General features: G+C 40.3%; 1 protein-coding gene across 2 annotated transcripts in view; it reads right to left on the reverse strand.

Annotated features, from left to right (window-relative positions):
- The window catches only part of ITPK1 (inositol-tetrakisphosphate 1-kinase), a 202,559-nt gene that overhangs the window by 59,451 nt on the left and 116,719 nt on the right, over window positions 1-26,389 (reverse strand). For both annotated transcript variants that reach the window (XM_060756472.2, XM_067462969.1), the window contains one exon: window positions 9,872-9,997. In XM_060756472.2, coding sequence (XP_060612455.2) covers window positions 9,872-9,997 — 126 coding nt within the window. The remainder of the gene's footprint in view (window positions 1-9,871; window positions 9,998-26,389) is intronic.

Genomic DNA, 26,389 nt, shown 5'->3' on the forward strand with positions numbered 1-26,389 from the left:
ATACTCGCAGTGGTCCTCAACCTTCCTAATGCTGCGACCCTTTAAGATAGTTCCTCATATTATGGTGACCCTCAACCATAAAGTTATTTTTGTTGCTACTGTTAGGAAACATAATTTAAGTATCTGATATGCAGGATGTATTTTCATTCACTGGACCAAAATTGGCACAAATACTAGATATGTCCAAATTTGAATACTGGTGGGGTTGGGGGGGGGGTATTGACATTGTCATTTGAGAGTTGTTGTTGCTGGGATTTGTAGTTCACCTACAATCAAAGAGCATTCTGAACTCCAGAAACAATGGAATTGAACCAAACTTGGCACACAGAACTCCTATAACCAACAGAAAATACTGGAAGGGTTTGCTGGATATTGACCTTGAGTTTTGAAGTTGTAGTTCACCTACATCCAGAGAGCACTGTGCACTCAAACAATGATGGATCTGGACCACACTTGGCACAAATACTCAATATGTCCAAATGTGAACACTGGTGGAGTTTGGGGAAAACAGATCTTGACATTTGAGAGCTGTAGTTGCTAGGATTTATAGTTCACCTAAAATCAAAGACATTCTGTACACCACCAGCGATAGGATTGGGCCAAACTTCCCACACAGAACCACCATGATAAACAGAAAATACCATGTTAGTCTTTGTCGACCCTTCTGACACCCCCTCATGACCCCAGAGGTTCTGACCCCCAGTTTGAGAAACGCTGCATTAAGGCTTTGTAACAACATTGATTTATTATTTATTTATTTTTATGACATTTACATGCCGCCCTTCTCACCCCGAAAAGGACTCAGAGCATGCCCTAGTGGCCATGAGGAAAACCCTAATTATCATATATCCACACTATCATTAGGCAGAGTGAAACAGTTGCCTCAGGTAGCAAATGTTGGGATTTGAGAAAATGAGCTTTTAGATGTAGTTCAGCTGCTCTCCTCTTCTTTTTTGTCTTGTCTTTTACACGTGTTGTATTTTGAAATGATCATATGACTGGTCAAATAAATAAATAAATAAACAATTAGCTTTTAGATGTTGAACATCAGTTTTGTGTATGCTATGTGATTCATTCCATGTCCAGTAAGCCACTGCCCTTAGGTGATGGTGAAAAATGCTGTCCCATCAGCAGTGCTGAAGCATCTCATTCTCCACTTCAATTACCAAATGGTTTGGGGATGATCCTGATATAATCAGTTACATGTGTATGAAAGAATGTTAGGTGAGACATGTTTATTTCCAGTTTACTTCTCAGAACCATTGACAGAGATGCTGTAACATTTTCAGCGAGGCTGTTTAATATTAATATATTCCCTAGCTTTCCTTTACTAAACACAGAGGGCCAATAGAATCGTCATCTCTGTAGAGCTTCCTTAATTGCATACATAGAGAGAAAACCTAACCGTTCTTGGCAATTGTAGTAGGCAAGAATGGAGCAAAAAGAGATGAAAAGATCACCGTCAGCCTTCCTACAAAACAATGGGCTTAAAAGCACACTTCTAAACAGGCCAATTTTTGGATCTAGCTAATGCATCGAGCTTTTCAAGCAGATAGTACAAAGAAATTGGGGAGCCAAAAACAATTCCATGAAACAAGTTAAGAAGCTGCTGGGTTTGATCACAGCCTTAGAACTCCTGCAATGAAGACAATAAGGTGACAAGGCAGCTCTAACACATGCAATTCCTGCTTTAACTGTGAAACAACATAATTAAGGAGATACTGTGCTACAAGCCACATAATGTATTTTGTCCTTGATGTCTTTGGGGATATAGGGCCTCTTTCAGGATTATGCAATAATTGCTATAAACAAAAAGCTGTGTGTGTGTGACCATGTCACCAAGAGGAATATGCAATTTTTAAAAAACATGCAAGCAAGGGAAATGCCCCTTTGAGCAACAGCAAGCTAAAATGGCTATATTAAGGCATTAAATATTTTTAGCTTGACCTTAGATTCCTCCATTGCTTTATATCTCTCCTTCAACTAGGCCCAGGGAGCCGGACTAGTTGGGCATACCTACCATCTTACGTAGCTAGCTAAAGGCTATATGTCTCTTGGGAGACCAGTTCAGTTATTTTCACATGAGGAATAAAGATTACAAAGAAATGGCAATTCTATTTAGCAATGGTAGTTCATCTTAGGGCTAATACAGAGACCATTTTGCTCAGGCTATGTCATGCTGCAGATTGTGAGATCCTAGATGGTAACCCACAGAGAAATGAGCTTCATTTCCTAACTAAGTCTGATACTGATTTTTACTCACAGAATACTCTAATCAGGCAAAGGAGCTTTTTAAAAAACTTTTTATCTTTATCTCTGCAGCCCTATAAAAATGATTCAGAGGGTTGAAAACCCTCTGAAATAGTATGGTTGGTAGCAATGAAGGTGTTGCAGAAGTAAGTAAAATTTACTTCTGCCATTCCTTCAATGGGGGATTCCACTATGTTCCTTTTTCGCAATGGCAATAGCTTTTCTGCAGATGGATCAGACAGTTCCCTAACCCTAACCCTAACCCAACCCACTGTTGCATGAACAGAATCTATATATTTCTTGTTAAGTCTCTTGCACATCAAGTTGTTCCAAAATCAGGTGGCCTCTATAACTTCCTGCCTGTATTTTCCTGCATCCTCTCCCCATTTTTGTCTTGCCCTAGTTAAGCATTTCTTGCTAACACTATGACAAATAATAATAATAATTATTATTATTATTATATTCTGCCCTTCTCACCCCGAAGGGGACTCAGGGCGGATCACAGTACACATACACGGCAAGTATTCAATGCCGCTTTGTATAGACAATACACAAACAGACAGAGCAGAAGTAAGTGATTTATGTGGTGGAGGCTGCTTCTTTGGAAGCTTTTAAACAGAGGCTGGATGGCCATCTCTCAGGGGTGATTTGAATGCAACATTCCTGCTTCTTGGCAGGGGGTTGGACTGGATGGCCCATGAGGTCTCTTCCAACTCTTTGATTCTATGTTTCTATGACTCAGTGTCCACCTGTTTTTGGTGCCATGGAAGTTATTTGTGAACGAAAAGTCAAAAGCTGAACACTGTGTAAAGTAGAAGGCAGGATGAAAGAACAAGACAGCCCTATTGCTGGAGTGATTCAATGAAAGAAGCCATAGCCTTGAGTTTGCAAGATCTGAGCAGGGCATTTGATGACCATGAGTCTTGCGTCACTCATTAATAATGACAACAACAGCAGGAAAATTTGGTGCTCCATGTTCTTTTGCCAAAGACAGCGTGGAGCTGTCCTTCTGTCAAGTAGGAAAATAAGGTACCACCTTAAAGTGTGGGGAGGCTAAATTAACTAATTTATGAGGACATAAAAAAAACTCCAGCAAAAGCATGCGGGGAATGTGGAAGTATTTCATCAGTGTCGCAGATGGACGATAAAAGCGACAGCTCCCCTGGCGGCCAGAAAAAGTTAAATAGCCTCTGTCTATGTCTGTATATGTTGTATGTCAAATTGGCATTGAATGTTTGCCATATATGTGTACACTGTAATCCGCCCTGAGTCCCCTGCAGGATGAGAAGGGCGGAATATAAAAGCTGTAAATAAATAAATAAATAAACAAACAAATAAATAAAGACACAGATTGTGGCAGCAGTATCTCCCTTATCTTCCTTTTCCACTGATAAACCAAGTTCACCAAAGCAGACAAGCAAGTGACCGCTGCAAAGATCACTCATCTTGACTCAATAACTTGTCCTTTCTTTCTGTCTTAATGGGAGCATAGCACAAAACGTCCTAAAACATCTCAGGCAGTTGAAGCTCTGGATAACATGCATTTTACTCATTGACAAAATCAATAATGCTTGCACACAAAGCCAAAAGAATGTTTGTAATGCTGGTGCAGGCAGTGTGTACTCCAAAGAACACCTAGGCACATCACAAGCATTGCAGATATGTTGTGCAACAGCTTGGCTTATACGCACACAGATGTGCAGTCATATATGGCATTGAATAAAGGATCTTCAGTGTTGAATTTAGCAGAAACAGTAGTCTACATGTTTTAGGGAGAAAACATCTGTGTGAACTATACTGTATTCAACGGTAAATCCAGTAAGAAAATGCAGACCAGTGTTTCTCAACCTTTCTAATGCCGCAACCTCTTTATCCAGTTCCTCATGTTGTGGTGATCCCCAACCATAACATTATTTTCATTGATACTTCATAATTATAATTTTGCTACTGTTATGAATCGAAATGTAAATATCTGATATGCAGGATGTATTTTCACTCACTGGACCAATTTTGGCACAGATACCCAATACGCCCAAATCTGAATACTGGTGGGGTTGAGAGGGGTTAATTTTGTCATTTGGGAGTTGTCGTTGCTGGGATTTATAGTTTACCTATAATCAAAGAGCACTCTGAACTCCACCAACAATGGAATTGAACCAATCTTGGCACACAGAACCCCCATGACCAACAGAAAATACTGGAAGGCATTGACCTTGAGTTTTGGAGTTGTAGTTCACCTACATCCAGAAGGCACTGTGTGCTCAAACAGTGATGGATCTGGACCAAATTTGGCATGAAAACTCAATATGTCCAAATGAGAACACTGGCGGAGTTTGGGGAAAATAGACTTTGACATTTGGGAGTTGAAGTTGCTGGGATTTAGAGTTCACCTACAATCAAAGCAGGAGGAGGGTTTTTGATGGGAGGATACATTGTATGTTTCAAAAAAGGAAGAGAAAGATAGACAGAGAGATCTTCAGCCTTCTCTCCTAAAGGGTTTCTTAAGACCATCAGAAATATGTGTCTTTGGTGACTCCTCTGAAACCCCCTCACAACCCCCCAAGTGGTCCCAACACCCAGGTTGAGAAGCGCTGATGTAGATCATTATGAACAAACTTCACTTTGTTGTACGAAACAGGTTATTATACAAGCAATTGGTCTTTCTACTCTTTCCACTAATCTCCCTTTTCCCAGTCTTTTCTGACTTTTTGTAGAACTGGGCTTCCTGGTTTGATTTTGACCCACAAAAGTAAAATCCACAAAAGCAGACAGCTAACTGTACTTTAATTCTTCTTTCCAGCTCCATTCTAAAGACTGCCAGTGGTTTTAGTTTCTGTTACCTAATATCCCTACTCTTTCTATCTGTTCTACTTCTTTTATTGCCTTCTATTTTCTTATCTCACACAGTTTTAGTTACTTCTTTTTGTATTTTCAACTGTCTTCAGTTCCTCTTGTCTGCCTTCTCTTCATTTCTCCACTCTGATAAAACTTTCTTCTTGGTTACTTCCTCTGTCTCACACCTATACGTTCTCTTCTCCCTTTCCTCTGTAATTTACCCCTTTCAACATTTGTGTCCGGTCTCATTTCAGGACTTTTAATAGCATTTGAAAACTTTTCCTTCCCACTGATTTCCTCTTGCCTTAAAAACAAAATTGTGCTGCTATGGGGAAAAAAAATTAAAATGTACTTGTTGTATATCACCTAGACCAGGGATTCTTATACTTTTTTCCACTCGAAACCCCTTTATATCTGAGTAATTCTTAACACAACCCTAGGTATTTAGGTATATAAAATAGGTATAACAATCAAACATTTACTGCTAATACATCAGCATTTTCAAGGCTTGCTACGCTGATTTTCCTTTTTATAAAGTACAGCTGAAGCATTTTCTGTAGAGCCCATTGTAAACACTGCACATTATTGCTAACAGATTTATGTAAATGTCTAAGTGGCATTGCCAAAGTTGTCACAACACAATCAAACTGGACACAGCAAAATTAGCCATGTGGATCATTATTTTTCTCCTTCATTGCACAAAGCCTTGCGTCAAATATAGGTTAGAAATCAGGAGAACAAAGACTTTCATATGAGCCTAAACTGAGTATTCATGATCTGCACTGCAGGGATATTTGGTTCCTTCATCTGGCAGTCAACTGTTTCCAGCATCTCCAGTCCTTCTTTCCACTGATTGTCAAGTCTGCTATGTATCTGTGCACCGTGAGTGCATCCAACTGCCTAATTATAGCAGCTTGATATGTACATGCCAAGTTACTGATGAGCATTTAGTGCTGCTGCCAGTTATGACAAAGGTCTATGGCTCCTGGAAGATGACTATCAGGTTAAATTGAAAGAGGTATAGGGTATTATCTGTTGTATATGTGCACCCTGGAGTGCCTTGTAAGCCTTCAGGGTGATGGTGGTGAGATATAAAAAAAGATGATGATGATGATGATGATGATTATTATTATTATTTTACTGACACAAAAACACAGTATGTCACAGCAACCGAGATATATATGCTGGATTTCGTATCGCAAAATCAAAAGTCAAACACTTCCCAAGCAACTAGGACTGTGTGATGTATTATTATTATTATGTATGATGTATTATTATTTGAAACACAACAAGATGAGTCCAAAGCAAACAAGATCATTCTGCTGGCTGTTGTACTGGATCATACATCGGACACTTCCCAAGTGTCTAGGACTGTGTGATGTATCGGCAAATAATTGTTGCGCTGAGTCAATTTGTTGCGCAGTAGCAATGTCCAACATGCCCAGAAACCCAATGCCAAAGACACAGACCAGTCAGAAGAAATAAAATAGTAGAACTTTACTCTTGGTTGCAGAGTTGAAAATAAACAGCTTTGCACACTTACATTGTCTCTGTAAGTAATACTGAATAAATCTTCTGTGTTACAAATTATAGAGCATAACAAAAGTACATGGTTACTTCACCACAACATAAACTTCTTGCATCTGCCCTCCAGCAAGCCAAACACCCAACTGCTGCCTAACTACTTGCAAAAACTTCAAACTATAACATTCAAGAGGCGTGGCCCAGCCATGCTGAGCTAGGCTAGTTAACTGCAGCTGCAGTTAACCATCAATACTTTGCAAGGATTTCTGCAAGGCTTTCTTTAACACACACACACTGGACTTAAAGCAATATACCGTAATACCCCTCCTTGTGTTAAAGAAACCTTCACAAGGCAAATTCAAATATTCCCAAGTCACTTAGAAACTGTCTATGTTTTTGTGCACCCAACGGCTTGGTTAAAATGTCAGCTAGGTTCTTTGCGCTTTCACAATATGTCAGTGAAATCTTTCCATCTTTCACTGCATCCCTGACACAATTATATTTTATGTCAACATGTTTACTCCTTTGTTTAACCCTTGCTTGTGTAGCCATCAAAATGCATGTTTGATTGTCTTCAAAAATATTTATTGGTTCTCCAACAGGAATCAATAGATCCCTCAATAGTTGTTTTAACACACATGACTCTGTGTATGCTTGAGAAAGAGCACCAAACTCAGCTTCACTCGAACTCAAGGCCACAAAACTTTGCTTCTTAGACTTCCAGAGCATAATGTGTGCAGATCCCAGTAAGGTGGCCTTTTGCAGCTGGCAGATGGTAATTTCGTCAGTGCTGACTGTATTTAAGTGCAAGCCAAGGTCTTTAGGCACTGCACCCAGTGTGCCGATCACCACTGGGACCACCTTTACTGGCCAGTCTGTTCTGTATGATTAAGAGCCAAGATTTTCTACATCAACCAATACAGGAACCAAGGCTGGACTGACACTAACATATACTGGAGTTTGATCTGCATTATATAGTAAGTGTAGACATTGGCATTGAACAGCATTATATGGGCCTACACTGACCATATAATGCTGATTCAAACTGCATTATATGGCACTGTAGATCCACCCACAGACTACTGGAGACTATAGGAGGGTGAGAGTATGGTGAATTCTGAGAAGAAAGGGGACATTAACCTGAATAAAGAATTGCAAATAAATTGAATAGGTCTAGTACTGTTCTACAGTGCATTACAAAGGTCTCTATGCTGATTTGGAATATGGAAAACTTACTTTTTGAGGCTTCAGTTCCCAGAAAACCCCAGCCAGCTGACCATGCTGACTCAAAGATCTAGGAGTTGTAGTTTATAAAGATAATTTATTCCAAGCTCAGCCTGAATGATTAAAAGCAGAAAATCTTGGCTCTTTTGTACTTGGTTTAAGTAGTTACACACACACACATATATATAGGAGACATAAACCACAGATAGACTCAGTTGCATTTGCTGAGAGCCCCTCAACAAATAAGTGAAGCCCCCGGTGGTGCAATGGGTTAAACCCTTGTGCTGGCAGGACTGCTGATGAAAGTTTGGCTGTTCAAATCTGGGGAGCGGGGTGAGCTCCCATATGTCAGCTCCAGCTTCCCATGCAGGGACATGAGAGAAGCCTCCCACAGGATGGTAACACATCCAGGCGTCCCCTGGGCAACGCCCTTGCAGATGGCCAATTCTTTCACACCAGAAGCGACTTGCAGTTTCTCAAGTTGCTCCTGACACAAAAACAAACAAACAAATAAGGAGAATCTATTCTGTGAATTACAGTTCATTTGCTTTTTTGCTTTTTTTTTTTTGTTTTTTTGAAATTTGGCAACTAGAGGCAAGCAGCGTTCAGCGATCCTCCCATATTTATTTCCTTAAATAACTCTCTTCCTTCAAAACCAACAGCTAAGTGCTTGTTTCCAGCTGAGCTGTTTAATACTCTGAGCTCACACAACCAAGAACAAGCATTTTTAAAGCTACAAGAGCATCAGTGAAAACTTTGGCTGCAAGTGTAAAGATTGCCCGATTATGGATATATTAACTGGAACAGCTCCGCTTATTTAAATAGGTTTCACCTTGAAGTTTGTCCCCAGGGTATAATTCAAGAAAGAAAGAAAGAAAAAAGACCTCAGCAACATAAAATGCTACATTCAGAATTCGCAAAAGCAGCAGTTCTCGATATCCAGGTCAAGTTATACCTCCCAAAAGAAATGCAAGGAACAGCTATGAGAATAAAGCCTTGCGTATTTTACTTACAAGAGTAACAACTGCATGACTTAAGATACCTAATCTTATTCTTCTTTATCCACCTTTTGCTATAAATACCACAACATCTTGTGAATACTGCTAGTTGTGCAATATTACCCCTAAGTTTTTTTGCTAAAATTATTCAATGTCTTCCCAACTACGAGAGTCACAACTATCTGAAATCAACATAAAACAAGGAGCCCCTGGTGGTGCGATGGGTTAAACCCACAGATCGGAGGTTCAAATTCGGGGGCAGCACAGATGAGCTCCCTCTGTCAGCTCCAGCTCCCCATGCTGGGATTTGAGAGAAGCCTCCCATAAGGTTGGTAAAACATCAAAACATCCAGGCGTTCCCTGGGCAAAATCCTTGCAGAAGGCCAGTTCTCTCACACCAGAAGCAACTTGCAGTTTCTCAAGTCGCTCCTGACACGTAAAATTATTGGTTCACCATTGCTTGAACCATTGTCCTCAATGTTCACAGGAAGGATACATAAGGTACATCTGATGAGTGTACAGAAACTTTGAAGATAAATCACTAACAACTACAATAGCCATGCATTTATTAAGGCAGAGCTTTCCAATGTGTGTGTTGCGACACATTAATGTGTCAGCTGCAATGTGTAGGTGTATCATGACAACATAACAAGAAATGACAAAAATCTTGAAAATGTATGTCATTATGTTAGAAATCATATATTTTTAAATAAAAGGTTTGGTCAGCTTTTAAATAAATTTATTATTATTATTTTGTACTGCTGAAAGCTTCCATGGCTGGAATCACTGGATTGTTGTAGGCTTTTCGAGCTATATGGCCATGTTCTAGAAGCATTCTCTCCTGACGTTTCACCTGCATTGATGGCAGGCATCCTCAGAAGTTGTGAGGTTTTTCTAAAATAATTATTTTTCTGCTTTTGTGTTTTTATTGCCCTGCATTTGTTATACTGGAACATTATTGTATGAAACTACATACACTTTTGAATGTAAACAATGAGCACTAAAACATACAAATAATTGATAACAGGAATATTACTCACCTGGAACCTATGAACCAATGCCAGTGCCTGGCTGTCATTTTGGTCAGCTTCAATGATGACATCAGTCAGTTTATGGATGATCACATCTAATGGGCCCTGATCTTCTATTGGTTTGGTAAGGTCAAGCTGGAGGGAAACAGTAATGAAAAAGAAAGAAAAGTCTTAATCTGTAAAAAATGATATCATTGGTTTCTAATTAGAGTACATTGCTTGTATTCATATGGAAAATGTTCCAGAACTTACTGTAAACAAAAAACTGTAGATAACAGCAAACCGTATTAATGTGAACCAACTTCTGCCAGAAAGCACTCCTTAAGGACCTAGAGAATTCCTACAGATCTATTAAACTACATATTCAAAGTTTGGGTTCTATCACTAAACTGGTTTATACTTATACTACAGTGTACTCAGTGCACTTATTTACATTTGTTATAAAAAGCAGTAAGCTAGCAGATAGGGTGAGAAACATATTTTTATCTTCATAAGAAAAACACTCAGTTTCCTGATCAAGCAGCAATGGGCAACTCATATTACTGCAGATGTTTTTGGACTGCAGTTCCCATCTTCCCTCTCCACTGGCTGTGCTGGCTAAGTTGATAGGAAGTGGAGTCCAACAGCATCTGGAGAGCCACGAATTACCTGCCCTTGTAGAATTGTTGCTGTTGTTGTGTATCTTCAATTATTCCTGCTTATGGTGATCCTAATGTAAAGCTAAAGCTTTCCCCTGACTTTAAGTCTAGTCATGTTCGACTTTGGGGGTTGGTGCTCATCTCCATTTCTAAGCTGAAGAGCCTGTGTTGTCCATAGACACCTCCAGGTCATGTGGCCAGCATGACTGCATGGAGAGCTGTTACTTTCCTACAGACCTATTGATCTATTCACATTTGCATGTATTCGAACTGCTAGGTTGACAGAAGCTGGGCCTAACAGTGAGAGCTCACCCCGCTCCCTGGATTTGAACTGCTGACCTTTCAGTCAGCAGGTTCAGCAGATCAGTGGTTTAACCCTACGGAGAACCTATTACAGCATTTTCTTGGAAAGACATGTTCAGAGAGGGTTTGCCTTTACTTTCCTCTAAGGAAAAGAAGGAGTCACCAGGTGGGTTCCCATGGCCCAACACTAAAACCATAAAACCACACAGGATCTTTGCAAAGTTAACATTACAAATCAATTAAAAGTTCTCATAATGCTTGTCTTGACTGATTTGTATTCTTGCCACTGTATCCATGAGATTAAAAACAAATTAAAAGGTTCATGTTTTATAAACCACTTGGCACAGCATCTGTAGAAGTCGGTTTATATTCATGAAAGGTGATGCCACAATGATAATCAGCTAGTCTTAAAGATGCTGCCACATTCCTTTTTTCCCTTCCCCCTCCTTTTCTCCTTTGTCCAGTATAAAGCTTTAAGACACTCTACTTGTGCTCATTCTAAGCATCAAAGGACTAGGTTTGGCTCTGAAAAGGCAAATATCCATTATTCCACCTACATGTGAATCCTCAGCAGTCTGATATATAATCTACATCCTGTTGTGTCAAGGGCACAGTAGGGGAACAAGAATGGCAAGGCAGCTCGAGTTGACTACAGTCAAAAATCCTAGCCAAGGTTACAAGACAGAATCTCTTACCAACTACCAGAGTAGCAATGGTGGCATGGGGAGGTCATGAGGGGGGTGTCAGAGGGGAAACCAAAGACCATCAGATAATACAGTATTTTCTGTTGGCCACGGGGGTTCAGTATGGAAAGTTTGGCCCAGTTCTATCATTGGTGGGGTTCAGAATGCTCTTTGATTGCAGGTGAACTATGAATCCCAGCAACTACAACTTTCAAATGTCAAGTTCTATTTTCCCCAAAGTCCACCAGTGTTCACACTTGGGCATATTGAGGATTCGTACCAAGTTTGGTTCAGATCCATCATTGTTTGAGTCCACAGTGCTCTTTGGATATAGGCAAACTACTACTCCAAAACTCAAGGTCAATACCCACCAAACCCTTCTAGTATTTTCTGTTAGTCATGGGAGTTCTTTCTGCCATGTTTGGTTCAATTCCATCGTTGCTGGAGTTCAAAATGTTCTTTGATTGTAGGTGAACTAATCCCAGCAACTACAACTCCCAAATGACAACATCAATTCCCCCCAACTCCACCGGTATTCAAATTTGGGCATATTGGGTATTTATGCCAGTGAATGAAAATACATACTGCATATTTACGTTACGATTCATAACACTGGCAAAATTACAGATATGAAGTAGGAACAAAAATGGTTGGGGGTCAGCACAACATGTGGAACTGTATTAAGGGGTTGCGGCATTAGGAAGGTTGAGAACCGGTGCTCTAGGTAGTAATGAAATCCACAAATAATCAACATCAAAATAAATGTGGAGGGCTGGCCATATTTTTAAAAATATGTGTTACACATTGTACACTTAGAATACACTGAAATTGTATTAAAGCTGTGCAGAGTCCTAAACTATACTGAAAGGGCAAGATACGAGGGTTTTTTTTAACAAAAATAGTGAACATTTTGAGAAAGCAAGCAACTATGCTTGTATTGTACAGCAAAAGGGGTGGATCTGCGTATGATCAGCAAGCACCCTGCCAGAACGGCATGTCGATGAGCACAATGCAAATATTAGACACACTCAGAACTCTCAGTTCCATATTCCATCACAGGTTATGCCTCCCACATTTTCTGCTCTATTGCAGAATAAATCCCCCGTAGTACACATGACAGCAATGTATTCAGATACCGATCTCAACCGATCTTGTCGAAAACAGGAGGAAAATTTTAAGCAAACATAAAGTTTGCCTGTGTGCGATTTAATTCGCTGCCTGCTCTTCTTACTCTTATTGGATCTTTTTATTTCATCTGAGCTCCAAATTACAAGCATGACCAGATGGGAGGGGAGCAATATCATGGGAGGGTTGTCAAAGTCCCCTTCTACACAGCTGAATAAAATTCCACATTTTCTGCTCTGAATTGGAATATATGCCAGTGTGGACTCGGATAATCCAGTTCAAAGCAAATATTGTGGGATGTTCTGCCTTGATATTCTGGATTATATGGCTGTATAGAAGGGTTTAAAGAAAACAGATGAATTGGAGAAAATATTAACTTCTCTTTCTATCTCCTCTGATCAGAGAATCCTAGAGTTGGAAGAGACGTCGTGGGCCATCTAGTCCAACCCCCTGCCAAGAAGCAGGAAAATCACATTTAGAGCTATAGAATAGAACTATATTTTGATTAAGTATGAAAGGCCAACACAAGCAGCATATACGCTCAAAGGTTACAAAGATGTCATCATGACACCTGAGGTCAAACAGCATTTATTATTTACAGTATTTATATTCCACCCTGATCGCTCTGAAGGGGACTCAGAGAGGAATACAGAACACGTATACGGCAAATGTCAAAGTTGAAGCTCATTATCCCACACTTAATAAAATTAAGACAGATCTATCTCTGAACACAAAAAAGTGTTGTATACCAATCCCATCTGTCCAAATTTGATAGGAAAGTCTTGATTAATCATTTCACACACCATTCATTCAAGTGATTTTAAAATGTTCCAGTTTCTTGCTCTTTTTTCTATTTTTCACCTTTGTCCTCAGTTTAATTTAATTGTTGTAAACTATGTTCAAAATACTACAATCAGTTAACTTGCGGGGAGAGGATGGGTGAAATCCTATCCTTCTCAGTAGGTTCAGGCAAACGCAAAATGCTGCAGCATTTTTTCAGCTCAGGACTTTTTAAACATTTTCTATTTGTGGTGCCTTTCTGCCTGATAAATTCTTTTCGCTAAACATTTTTGCCTGAGAAATGTTTACATTTATATAGGCATATAAATATCAAACATTTTACTGATAGCAAAAAAGCACTTGGAAGGCTTGCTAAACAGACCGATTAATCTTTTTATGAAGTACAGCTGCAGCATTATCTGCAGTTCAATTTAAATGCTGGACACTGTTGCTAACAGATTAATGTAAATGTCTATGTGGCATTTAGAAACGTTTTATTGTGTTGTTGAAGGCTTTCATGGCCGGGATCACAGGGTTGATGTAAGTTTTTTGGGCTATATGGCCATGTTCCAGAAGCATTATCTCCTGACGTTTCATCTGCATCTATGGCAGGCATCCTCAGAGGTTGTGGGGTTGTGAAACCTTTTATTGTTGCCAGATTTTTTTGCAACCCCAGCACTAAGCCAAGGGGATTCCATTTGAGATCTCAACCAACTGTTTAAGAAGCAGTGTTCAAGCTTATATGGTCTTCCTCATTAATAATTTTTGCCATCTTGATCACACTATAACATGTGAGGGTCAGGCTTTTAGGTCAGCACCAGCTGCAGTAAATCTTGCCAATCGAAAGGTTAACAGTTCAAAGACGGGTCGGGGTGAGCTCCTGGCCTTTAGCCCAGCTTCTGCTTATCAAGAAGTTTGAAAACAGCAATGTGAGTAGATAAACATATTATTAGTAGTAGTATTATATTGTATTACATTATAATATCAGTATTATATGTATATACAATATATTATATTAAATTAGCATAATGCAGGAGACAAGATGGAAGTGTCTTCCTGGCCCCTCTCTTCACTCTGGTCCCAGAGCAGCAGTTAGTGCTGGGACCCGTTGTGCCCGTTGCTTTGCCATTTTTACATTTATTGAGAGCCATGACCAGAATTTAGGATGCAAAAGAGGGAATTCCACTGAAAGCAATGGATTAAGGTCTCAGCTCAGATTCTTACTGTACTTAACATGCTGGGGGCTGGAGAAGACCTGCATGTTTATTTTAATACAACCTTTCCCTTTGTATACCACTACCATGTTCTTTGGAACAGAGGCAGGAAATAAATGGAAACAAATTGAAATCTAAGATTGCTTTGTGTACAAAATCTCTCCTTGTAAAATCTTTTAAGAGGAAAATGATGTTGGGACACGAGGGGCAAGCAGAATCCACATACATACACTTCCTGCCAAAACACATACCAAGAGTAATCATTTAGCATAAGGCCATGCTTGCAAAAGCAGAGCAAATGGAGAAAGGGATGAGGGGAAAATAGCAGACTTTTTCAATGCAAGTGAGCCCAGGTTGCCTCCTAAATTTTAACTATGATATTTAGAGGAAATATCAGAATGCAGAGGACATGCAACAAGGAAGATTACAGTGCTCCACAGACGGAAAGTGTGGGAAGATGTTAAGGACAAAAATATAAGAGTAGACAACATAATTTGCACATAAGAACGAAAAGGAGCAGAGGCATGACAATATACCATGTGGTAAGGCTTTTAAAAAAAATCTTCTTCGTTGATATAAAGGGAAATGTTGTGGGTTTTCCGCCTCAACACATCACTGCTAACAATCTAGGTTCTATACAGAAAAAAAAATTAGATCCAGGTCAGTTTTTAAAACATCTTCAATATAATGCTTTAATCTGGGGTATTTTCTAAACCTAATGAGAATACTAACTATTGCATGGCATCAGAAAAATCCCCATATCCACAGAAGTGGTTTGTGAGTACATGAATCAAAGGTACTCCTAAAAAGCCAAGCACCCACAGAAACCATAACATTTGTGAAACATGTGTTTGGTGTAATTTGTCAGCACTCTTTTTTTACCCTCTCCCCAAATACAGCCAACACAAATTTGCCAATTTTAGGGACAATTTTTCTCCCAGACTTTTGTGTGTGTTAAAAAAAAAGTTTGTATGTGGCATCTGAAACCAGGACACATCACTCACATATTTTCAGATGACAATGATATAAGATTTCTACCTTTGAAAACTAGTTCTATATGATTTTTGCAACAAAACATGACTCTGGGTGACGAAAATGACCCAGCTGACTTATTGCAGTGGGTTAAAATGTTTCATGTCCATGTAGTGGATGGAAAATCAAGGCTGATGCATAATACTCCAGGAAATCACAACTTTGAGTAGCTGTTAGAATATCCTTTTTGTGTGGGCCTAAAATGCAATCAACAGAAATGCAACAGAATTATAGGTCAATTTTTGTCCCAGACATTTTTACTGTGAGTAATTCTTGTAAAGCTTTAAAGACCAAGCCAGGGAGCATTGTACAGTGTTTTTAGGTGTGGAAACAGATTATTTTAGGAGCTCCCACTGTTAGCCCCAGCTTCTGCCAACCTAGCAGTTTGAAAACATGCAAATGTGAGTAGATCAATAGGTACCACTCCAGCGGGATGGTAACAGCGCTTCATGCAGTCATGACCTTGAAGGTGTCTACAGACAATGCCGGCTCTTCAGTTTAGAAATGGAGAGTCAGACATGACTAGATAATGTCAAGGGAAACCTTTACCTTTACTTAATAAATTATTTAATCCTATTTTAATGTTGACATTTTTAATGGTTTAAAATGTATATTGTACTGTATTTAGTGTTGTTAGCCACTTTGGGTCTCTTTTTAGCAAGATATAAGTCATCATCATGATCATCATTTTCAGGCGACAATGTTGTAAATGCCTCCTTTGTGCAGGTCCATTTTCATATTAATTCTTCAAAAGCTGTTTGGGGAAATAAAATATTCCATGTGACCGGACAAGGATTTATGGAAAAGTTTGATTTATTTAATTTGGTTTGTCCTGCAACTGCTTCCATGAATTCGGAAATATATCTTTATGGTTATCAGAAGGAATTTTAACACTGATGGTTGTTGTTTCTAGTGAGAAAAGATATAAATAATCAAGACAGTCTTCAAATTAAGACAATATAAAACTACCCACTGTACAAAATGAAATAAGATGTTAAGCATACCTGAGCCAGGTATGTCAAGAGTGCTCAAGTCTTTAAGAACCGTAGCCTGGCATAATGTTTCAGTAGAAAGCTAGACATTGAGCAAGACTTGGTGTCACATAAGACATAGAATCATTGAGTTGGAAGAGACCTCATGGGCCATCCCGTCCAACCCCCTGCCAAGAAGCAGGAAAGTTGCATTCAAAGCACCACTGACATGTTGGACAAATATCAGAGAAATAGGAGAGGGGGTTGGCAGTTCTGTATAGAACCATCTAAACAAGAATGTAGTAGGTAAGGTACTGAAGGTTCCTGGCAAAACAGCCTTTAAAACTCTTAAAATACTTGGAAGAATTTTAAAATAGCATCCAAAGGTCAAAACACAGATTTCAAATGAACTTATTTAGAATCGACATTCCATGGTCAGACAGGAGTGCCAAAAAACCTATTTCTCCGATATTTCTCCAATATATCTTATTTGACACCAAGTCTTGCTCAATGTCTAGCTTTCTACTGGAACATTATGCCAGGCTATGGTTCTTAAAGACTCAAGCACTCTTGACATACCTGGCTCAGGTATGATCATGCCCACCATGTGGCTTATTTCTGAAACAGCACCCCAAATAACCAAACCGAATCTGATTCGTAACCCCTTTGGTATTAATGTTGGAGAGTGGTCCCTGGTCAAGTGGTCCCTGGTCAAAATGGTCTCTGGTCAAAAAAAGGTTGGGAACCACTGCTGTAGAACCACATGGCAGCCAAACAACTCCACTCTTGCAATGGACAAGTCCAGTAAATCAGATGGCCTAATTTACATTTCACTCTCTAAAAGCAAAGAGAGATGGGGATCAAAGAGAGATGGGGTTTAAGACCACACTACTCATCTTTCATCAAAACCAGATGTGCAAGAATTCCTATAAAAGCAGCACCAGGTATATAAGAGTAACAAATCAGTTAAATGAAAGACTTGTAATAAAAACTTCTTATGGTGATCAATTTTTTTCTTGCATGAAGATAGATCTTTCTCAGAAATCCACTCTAATAAGAAAAAGGATTACTCCTCATGGTGCAAGCTGGATTCTGAATATGGAGCAGGTGCTCTCAGGATAATGACTTTGAACAGCAAGAACTGACAGTGTCGACCAACAAACTGTTTGCAAGAAGGTTCTCCGAGTACTCAGAACAATTTGTAGTTGTAGGAAAAAGAAATAAACAATTCTAAACTGCAGAGTTTGGAGCCTTTCCACCTTTCCTCTGCATAGGAACATTCCTTTGCACAGGGACATAAGGAATTGGTTCTCTCCAAGTCCCTTCCCTGCCCATTCCTCCCCTTCCTCTTTTCTCTCAGAGGCAGAAAGTGAAGGAAAGACGGGAAACATTTGGGTGCCAAAAAGGGTTATTCTTGGTCAAAATGAGATGGTGGACAGGGGAGAAAAAGTGTATCCATTAAACTCCGTATTGCCTACTTCTGATATATAATCCTAGAATCATAGAGTTGGAAGAGACCTCCAAGGGCTATCCAGTGCAATCCCCTGCCATCCAAGAAGACACAATCAAAGCACTCCTGATAGGCAGCCTCTGTGGAAAAGCTTCCCAGGAAAGGAGACTCCACTCCACTCCAAGGAAGCCTATGCCACTCTCCAGGAAGTTCTTCCTAATCTTTTCAGTCAAATCTCTTTCCCTGCCATTCAAAACCATTTTCCCCACGTGCTCTGGTCTCTAGAGCAGCAGAAAGTCAGTTTTTCCCTTTCTCCTCAATGTAACATGGTTCTTATGTTCCCTCCCTTATCTTCTGTTCTCCCAGCTAAACATCCACTAGGAGGAAAGAAGGAAGGAGAAAGAGAAGGAAGGAAAGGGAGGGAGGGAAAGAAGGATGGATGGATGGGAGGGAGGGAATGGAGAGAGAGAGGGAGGAAGGTTGGGAACCACTGCTGTAGCGCCACATGGCAGCCCAACAACCCCACTCCTGCGATGGCCAAGTTCAGTAAATCAGATGGCCTATTTCATTTCAGAAATCTGCTCTCTAAAAGCAAAGAGACCTGGGGATGAAATGTTTAAGATCACACTACTCATTCTTCATCACAACCAGATTTGCATGAATTTGCATGAATACAAGCAGCACCAGGTATATGAGGGTAAGAAATTAGTCAAATGAAACGCTTGTAATAAAAACTTGCTATGGTGCTCAAATTTTTCCTTGCATGAAGATTGATCATTCCCAGAAATCCACTCTAATAAGAAAAAGGATAACTCCTCATGGTGCAATCTGGATTTTGAATCTGGAGCAGGTGCTCTCAGGATAGTGACTTTGAACAGCAAGAACTGACAATGTCAACCAACACACTGTTTGCAAGAAGGTTCTCCATGTACTCAGAACAATTTGTAGCTGTAGGAAAAAAATAAACAATTTTAAACAGAGTTTGGAGCATTTCCACCTTTCCTTTGCACAGGGGCATACAACATTCTTACAAAACCAGCAGTAACAACACTTTCAGCCAAAAGATCACCTCCCATCACAAGCCTGTCAAAGTCTAGGGTACATTTCTGAGGACCCTCTGCTGTGCAAAACAACGAGCCAGTGTTTCTCCTTGGCTGGAACTGCTGCCCTCCTGCTCTTTGCAGTTTCTCTCTTCCAAATTTACACATTCACTCCAAAAGGACTGTTTTCTTTAAGGAAATCAGTGCACAGTTCCACAATTAGAGACAAAAGATGTTTTAAAAAGGGGAAAAACAGTCAGCAGTGAGTGGCTTTTAAATGAGGAGCTCAGCAACTGAGACGTAACCCTGAAAAGGGAATCAATGAAGAAACAAAAATCTGGGGCCGGGGGGGGGGGGGGGAGAGGGGGAGCCATGGATTGGGGCTACATGAACTTGGCCACCTCATAAACTGAAAATCCAACCAAAATCTCTCCACAAAGTAGTTGAATTAATACTCCTACTATTCATTATTCTTGCCCAGTAAGTACATTTTAGTACCTTGTTTGCCTTTACACTCATGTGTAAGTCTATAATTTTTGAGTTTTAAAATTGACCGAAAAATTGAGCTGACTTATCCACAAATGGATCTGAGTAATGTATATATAGTAAGTACAATATACTCGAGGATAAGTGTAGGTTTATTTAGCCTTTTTAAGGTTGGAAAAAGGCCCTCTCGGCATATACTTGAGTGAGGGTCCTGATGGGAAGGCGTTCTTTCAACCCCACAGCTTCCCGCCAGAACCCTCATCTCTCTGCACACTAAACCAGCTGGGTTGCTGTGCCTAGAGGAAGAGAGGCTATCTGTCCTCTCTCATGTGCCTTCCTCTCCTCTTGCTGTGCCAAGAAGGGAGGAGACGTCACGCACCTTCATCTCCTCCATCCTTCCCACTTCCTCCCTTCCCACCTCAGTTTCCCCCCCCCCACACACACACACTTTTCCAGCGCCCCTTTCCCACACCAGTCTTCCCTTTTTCTAGTTTCCCCCATCCTAAACCAGTCTTTACTATCCCCAGCCACCCTCTCCCACTTTTCCAGCTCCCTTTCCATTCCAGCCTTTTCCAGGTTCCAGCCTCTCTTTCCCATTTCAGTCTTGCCCCCTTTCCCACTGCAGTTTCCTACTTTCCCCGCCTCTCTTTCTCACCCCAGTCCTTCCCACTTTCCCAGCCCGCTTTCCAGCCTCAATCTTTCCTACTTCTCCATTTGCCCCCTTCTCGCTACAATCTTTCCACCTTTCCAGTCCCCCCTCCACCTTTTTGCACTTCAGTCTTACTCATTTTGCAATATTCCTTTCCCCAACCCAATCTTTTCCAGCTGTCCCTCTTTCCCAACCCAATTTTCCCAGCATTTTCCACCCCCCCCACCCCCAAATTCTAGATTGGGGTCTTCTCCACTGTTCCAGCCCTCCTTTCCATCCCAACCTTTCCTAGTTTACACATTTACATTGAAGATGGTTAGGATAATGATTTAATCAGAGTTTGACAGTCTTACCTGAAATTACAGTTTTATGTAAATATAAAAAAATGTAACCTACTGATGCCTCAATTAATGTAATTGGTATCTATTTTATTTTGAAATTTACCAGTAGCTGCTGTATTTCCCACCCTTGGCTTAAACTCGAGTCAATAAGTTTTCCTTAGTATGGGGGACTGAGAGTTTCATCTATGCTGGCGATCGCTCCATCACCTCTTAAGCAGGGAGCTTTGAGATGGTTGAACAAAAGCTCTCCGAAGCTTCAGGCACTCTTACTGCCTATTACAGGGAAAATCAGCTGATTCCTAATCCATCTAAAACACAGACGTGTGCTTTTCACCTTAAGAACAGACAAGCATTTTGAAGTCTAAGGATTACCTGGAAAGGAATCCCACTGGAGCATTGCAGCACATCCAAATACCTAGGAGTTGCCCTGGACCGTTCTCTGACCTACAAGAAGCATTGCTTAAATACCAAGCAAAAAGTGGGGGCTAGAAACAATATCACATGAAAACTGACTGGCACAACCTTTGGAATCACAACTAGACACAGTGAAGACCTCTGTCCTTGTGCTTTGCTACTCTGCTGCTGAGGATGCATGCCCAGTGTGGAACACATCTCACCATGCTAAAACAGTGGATGTGGCTCTTAATGAGGCATGTCGCATTATCGCAGGATGTCTGCGCCCTACACTACTGGAGAAATTACACTGTTTAGCTGGTATTGCACCATCTGAAATCTGTTGGGAAGTAGCAGCCAGTAATGAAAGGACCAAGGCCGTCCCATCCTCTGTTCGATTATTAGCCTGTATGCCAATGCCTTAAATCAAGAAATAGTGTTCTAAGATCTACAGGGATACTTGCAAGAACACCTCAGCAAGCGAGAGTCCGAAAGGGGCAGGCTAAAACCCGGAACCTCAATCAATGGATGATATCAAATGAGATACTCCCTCCGGGCACACAAAAATTGGGCCACTTGGAAGGTGCTGAACAGACTGCGCTCCAGCACCACGAGATGCAGAGCCAACCTTAAGAAATGGGGCCACAAAGTGGAGTCCACAACATGCAAGTGTGGAGAAGAGCAAACCACAGACCACCTATTACACCTATTACAATGCAATCTGAGTCCTGCCACATGCACAATGGAGGACCTTCTTATAGCAACACCAGAGGCACTCCAAGTGGCCAGCTACTGGTCAAAGGACATTTAATATAATGCCAGGTTTCTAATCTTTGTGGGTTTTTTAAATACATTACAACTGTACCCTAGGTTTGCTCCTGATATGTTAAATAAATAAATATTTTTTTGTGATAAAATTAGATGCCTCAGTTATATTCGGGTTGGCTTATTCGAGTATATACGGGTAAAATTAATTTAGAGACTTTATTTATGTTATTACATTAACATGTTATTACATTCAGCCATACAAATAGGAGAAATAAAATTCTTCGTTCTTGCCCTTGATATATTTTTCAAGTTATGAAGTATGTCTCTACTTTTTGCTTCAGGGTTAACAATGTCCCAATATTCTTACTAAGGTCTCCATTGACATGTACGCATATACAGTTTGCATACACACACACACACATGAAATTTTATATAAACATTAAACATTATTATTCCTTGCTCACAATTCACAATTGTTCCATGGAGCATAGCACAGATGTTTTACACATAAGACTTATTATTTCTAGATGAGTAGTAGTTAATATCTAGCCAGATTTATACACTTTGGAATTAAAGTTTAACACTGCCTGGTGTCAGAATCCAGAGTTCATGACCATACCTTGCGATAAAACACCCACTAAGGAAAAAGCATTTGTTGCACTCCAGCCTCAGGTTTATGGCACTCTGACATATTTCCATAAATTGTACAATTCAACACTTTGCTGCTAATTTCAGCAATCTCTGGAATGAGATGCACTTTCTTTTGAACAGAATGTACAGGCACCAGCCTGTATTAACCCTGATCCAAGTCTGTATATGGCATTTCTAAAGTGGCTGCAATCTCAGGCCAGAAAACCTCTTTTCCTTCATTCCAGCTTTGAGATTTCAGCTGATTAAAGTCCACCCAAAACTAAGCTGTAGCAATACGGCTTCCAAGACATTTCTGAAAAGCCTTACAGACTTTTTTTTGCTGTACAGTCTCTTATTAATATTTATCTTATGTTTGGATTGTTACCCTTCCTACATCCTCTGTCCAAAGAGCACAGGGCAACACACATAGTTTTCTCTGCTCCATCCACAAACCTTTTATACTCATAATAACTTTGCAAAATAGGTTAAGTTGGATAAAGTGGCTTATCCCAGGACACCCAGGAAGTTTCAGGAACAAATAGGAATATGATCATGGGTCTCCGGAGTCTCAGACTAATTTTTCAACTAGTAATGCTGGGTGATGACACTGGGCCCATTTGCATGTGTACCCTGGATTCTCGTACCTGGCAACTGCCTCTTTCTCCATTGCAGACATTCCTATTAATGGAATGAATGTGCTTAACATTTGTTCAAAAAGACTCAGTCTTCTTTAATAATACACTACAACCCATATCCATGGAAGATATGTTCCTTGACTTTGAGTGGATATGTAAAACCATGGATAGAAGAAGAAGAAGGAGAAAGAGAAGGAGAAGGATAAGAAGGAGAAGAAGGAGAACAACAACAACAACAACAACAGCAACAACTACTACTACTACTACTTTATTTTTCTGCCCCGCCTCCATCTCCCCAAGGGGCGGCTTACATGGGACCAAGCCCGGCAACATTCAATTAAAAGCAAAACAATAGCAAGTTACAAATTAAAAGACACAAAACAGCATAACAGTAATAAACAAACATCAAGCAACAGCAACGCAAAATTTTGGAGGGGGGAAGGAGGCCAACATACTAGCAAACACTATTGAAATAAAGGACATCTGGCCAAGAATACCCTAGACAATGATTCCCAACCTTTTTTTTACCAGGGACCGCTTGACCAGGGACTACTTGACCAGGGACCACTTTGACCAGGGACCACTCTCCAACATTAGAACCAAAAGGGTTACGAATCAGTTTTTGGTCAATCCCAGTGGCACAGTGGGTTAAACCACTGAGCTGCTGAGCTTGTTGATTGAAAGATCGCAAGTTTGAATCCTGGGAGCAGCGTGAGCTTCTGCTGTCAGCCCCAGCTTCTCCCAACCTAGCAGTTTGAAAACATGCAAATGTGAGTAGATCAATAGGTACCGCTCCAGTGGGAAGATAACGGCGCTCCATGAAGTCAAGCTGGCCACATTACCTTGGAGGTGTCTAGTGACAATGCAAGCCCTTCGGCTTAGAAACGGAGAAGAGCACCAATCCCCAGAGTCGAACATGACTGGACTTAATGTCAGGGGACAACCTTTACCTTTACCTAGATTCAGTTTGCGGTGCTTATTCAGAAAATTGCATTGGATAGACCACATCAGCTCTAGTTTCTGATAAAGAACATATGCCATGGTCAGCAACAGGGAAGGAATAGCAGGTGGTGTGAAAGGATGGGAAATAAAATAAATAAAATAAAATAAAGAGGAAGGAGGCTCGTGGACCAGATTTTCATCCTTGTAGCCCACTGGTGGTCCATGGCCAACAGGTTAAGAACCACTGCCCTAGAATCATGCTGAAAATGCCTACTGGATGTGGATAAATGAAATCATGGATATGAGCCCTACAGATGTGTGTATCACACTGTACTTCACTTTATGATATAAGGAGAACCAACGTGTACATAAAGGGGCTGAGGAAGCACAGTGGTTACACAGCTAGCTGCAGGAAAAAGCTAATGATCGGAGTGTTAGTAATTCCAAGATGCGAGTCTGGGTGAAGTCTTGACTGTCAGCCCAAGCTTTCTGCCAATCTAGCAGTTCAAAACCATGCAATGCGAGTAGATCAATAGGTAATACCTCGGTGGGAAGGTAAAAGGGTGCCCCGTGGAGAAATGCTGGCAAAAAGATTAGAGACGCTTATGGCAAAAGGTTCCTCAGCATGGAAAATGGAACAAAAGCACCTCCTCCCATGGCCAGAGTTGAGCATTGCCTCCAGATGCTGGAGATGGAAAAAGGGGAAGGGTTTACCATATCTGTGTATTGTATGTCATTGTTTGTTGTGTAAAACATACTGAATGTTTGCCTATATGTGTACTGTAATCCACTCTGGGTCCCTCCGGGGAGATAAAGCGGAATATAAATAAAGTGTAGTCTTATTATGATTATGATTATTATTAAAGATGGAGGGTGGGAAGTCAAGTTTTGTTCCTTTTCTTTTCTTTTACACCCCCCCCCCACTCCTATTCATTGCAGTCTATATAGGGTTCAGACCAGGGGTCCTCAAACTAAGGCCCAGGGGTCGGATATGACCCTCCAAGGTCATTTACCCGGCCCTTAGTCAAGGATAACCTAAGTCTGAAACGACTTGAAAGCACACAACAACAATAACAATCCTATCTCATCAACCAAAAGCAGGCCCACACTTCCCATTGAAATACTAATAAGTTTATATTTGTTAAAATTGATCTTCATTTTAATTGTTGTATTGTTTTTAAATGTTTTTTGCACTACAAATAAGATATGTGCAGTGTGCATAGGAATTCATTCATTTTTTTTTTCAAATTATAATCCGGCCCTCCAGCAGTTTGAGGGACTGCGACCTGGCCCTCTGCTTAAAAAGTTTGTGGACCCCTGGTTCAGACAATTAATAATATTAATATTAATAATAATAATAATAATAATGCTTTTCTGAGTTATTCTCAAGAATAGCAACCCAGTTTATTTTACTACTAAAATAATAGGATAAATGAGAAATATGTAGGCAACCCAGAAGAATAGCAGCAGCATAAAAAAAGAAAATGAGCTTTATTTTTCAAAAGATTTCTCCTTCCCTGGAGAGAGGCCAATTTCAAATTTCTTCTGCAATCTTCTTTCACAGTGAGTGGCATGAATCATGTGCCTTTGCAAATAATGTTGGGACCGTAATTCCTAACATTATTCCTCATTGGCTGGACCCTTACAGTCCAATTATGCCTGGAAAGTACATGATTTCCAGTAATCTCTGAGGTACAATAATTTGAGCCATCTCTGCTATCTTTTCTCTGACCTGCTCCACCTGAACTTTAGGAAGAACTTCCTAACTGTGAGAGCTGTTCAGCAGTGGAACTCTCTACCGTGAACTGTGATGAGGCTCCTTCTTTGGAAGCGTTTAAACAAAGGCTGGATGGTCATCTGTTGGGGTTGATTTGAATGTGATTTTCCTGCTTCTTGGCAAGGGGTTGGACTAGATGGCTCACGAGATCTCTTCCAACTCTATCATTCTATGATTCTAAGGTGGGATACTAATAAAGTAAGGATGGATAGATACGGCTGACAAGAGGATCTTGTAGAAACTTCATGGTACTGGTTTTAAAGGAACTGAATTGGCTGAATTTTAGATGTTGATGATGTTATTAAATGCCCAAAACAGCTTGGGAAATCAACATTTGAATGTACACTTTCTCCATATATATATATATGTCCAAGAACTTCTCTGTGCCTCATCCCATTTGGGAGGAGACAATGTGGGACAATTTGAGAGAAGACAACAACTATCTGACAGATAATAGACAAATTTGGCTCTATGATGTCTGTGCACTTTAAAGTCATTGATTCAGATTTAATATGTTTCCTTATCACCCCACCCATCGTAATGCTCCCTCCCAGGCCCAGATGCCAGAACAAACTCAGCTTTTTATTCATTACTCATAATGGAGCCAAAGGGCAGCAAGGGAGGACCAATAGCATACAAACCACCCTTTGTGACAGAAGAACTACCCCGA

The sequence above is a fragment of the Anolis sagrei genome, chromosome 1, assembly GCF_037176765.1.
Source record: "Anolis sagrei isolate rAnoSag1 chromosome 1, rAnoSag1.mat, whole genome shotgun sequence".
NCBI lineage: Eukaryota > Metazoa > Chordata > Lepidosauria > Squamata > Dactyloidae > Anolis > Anolis sagrei.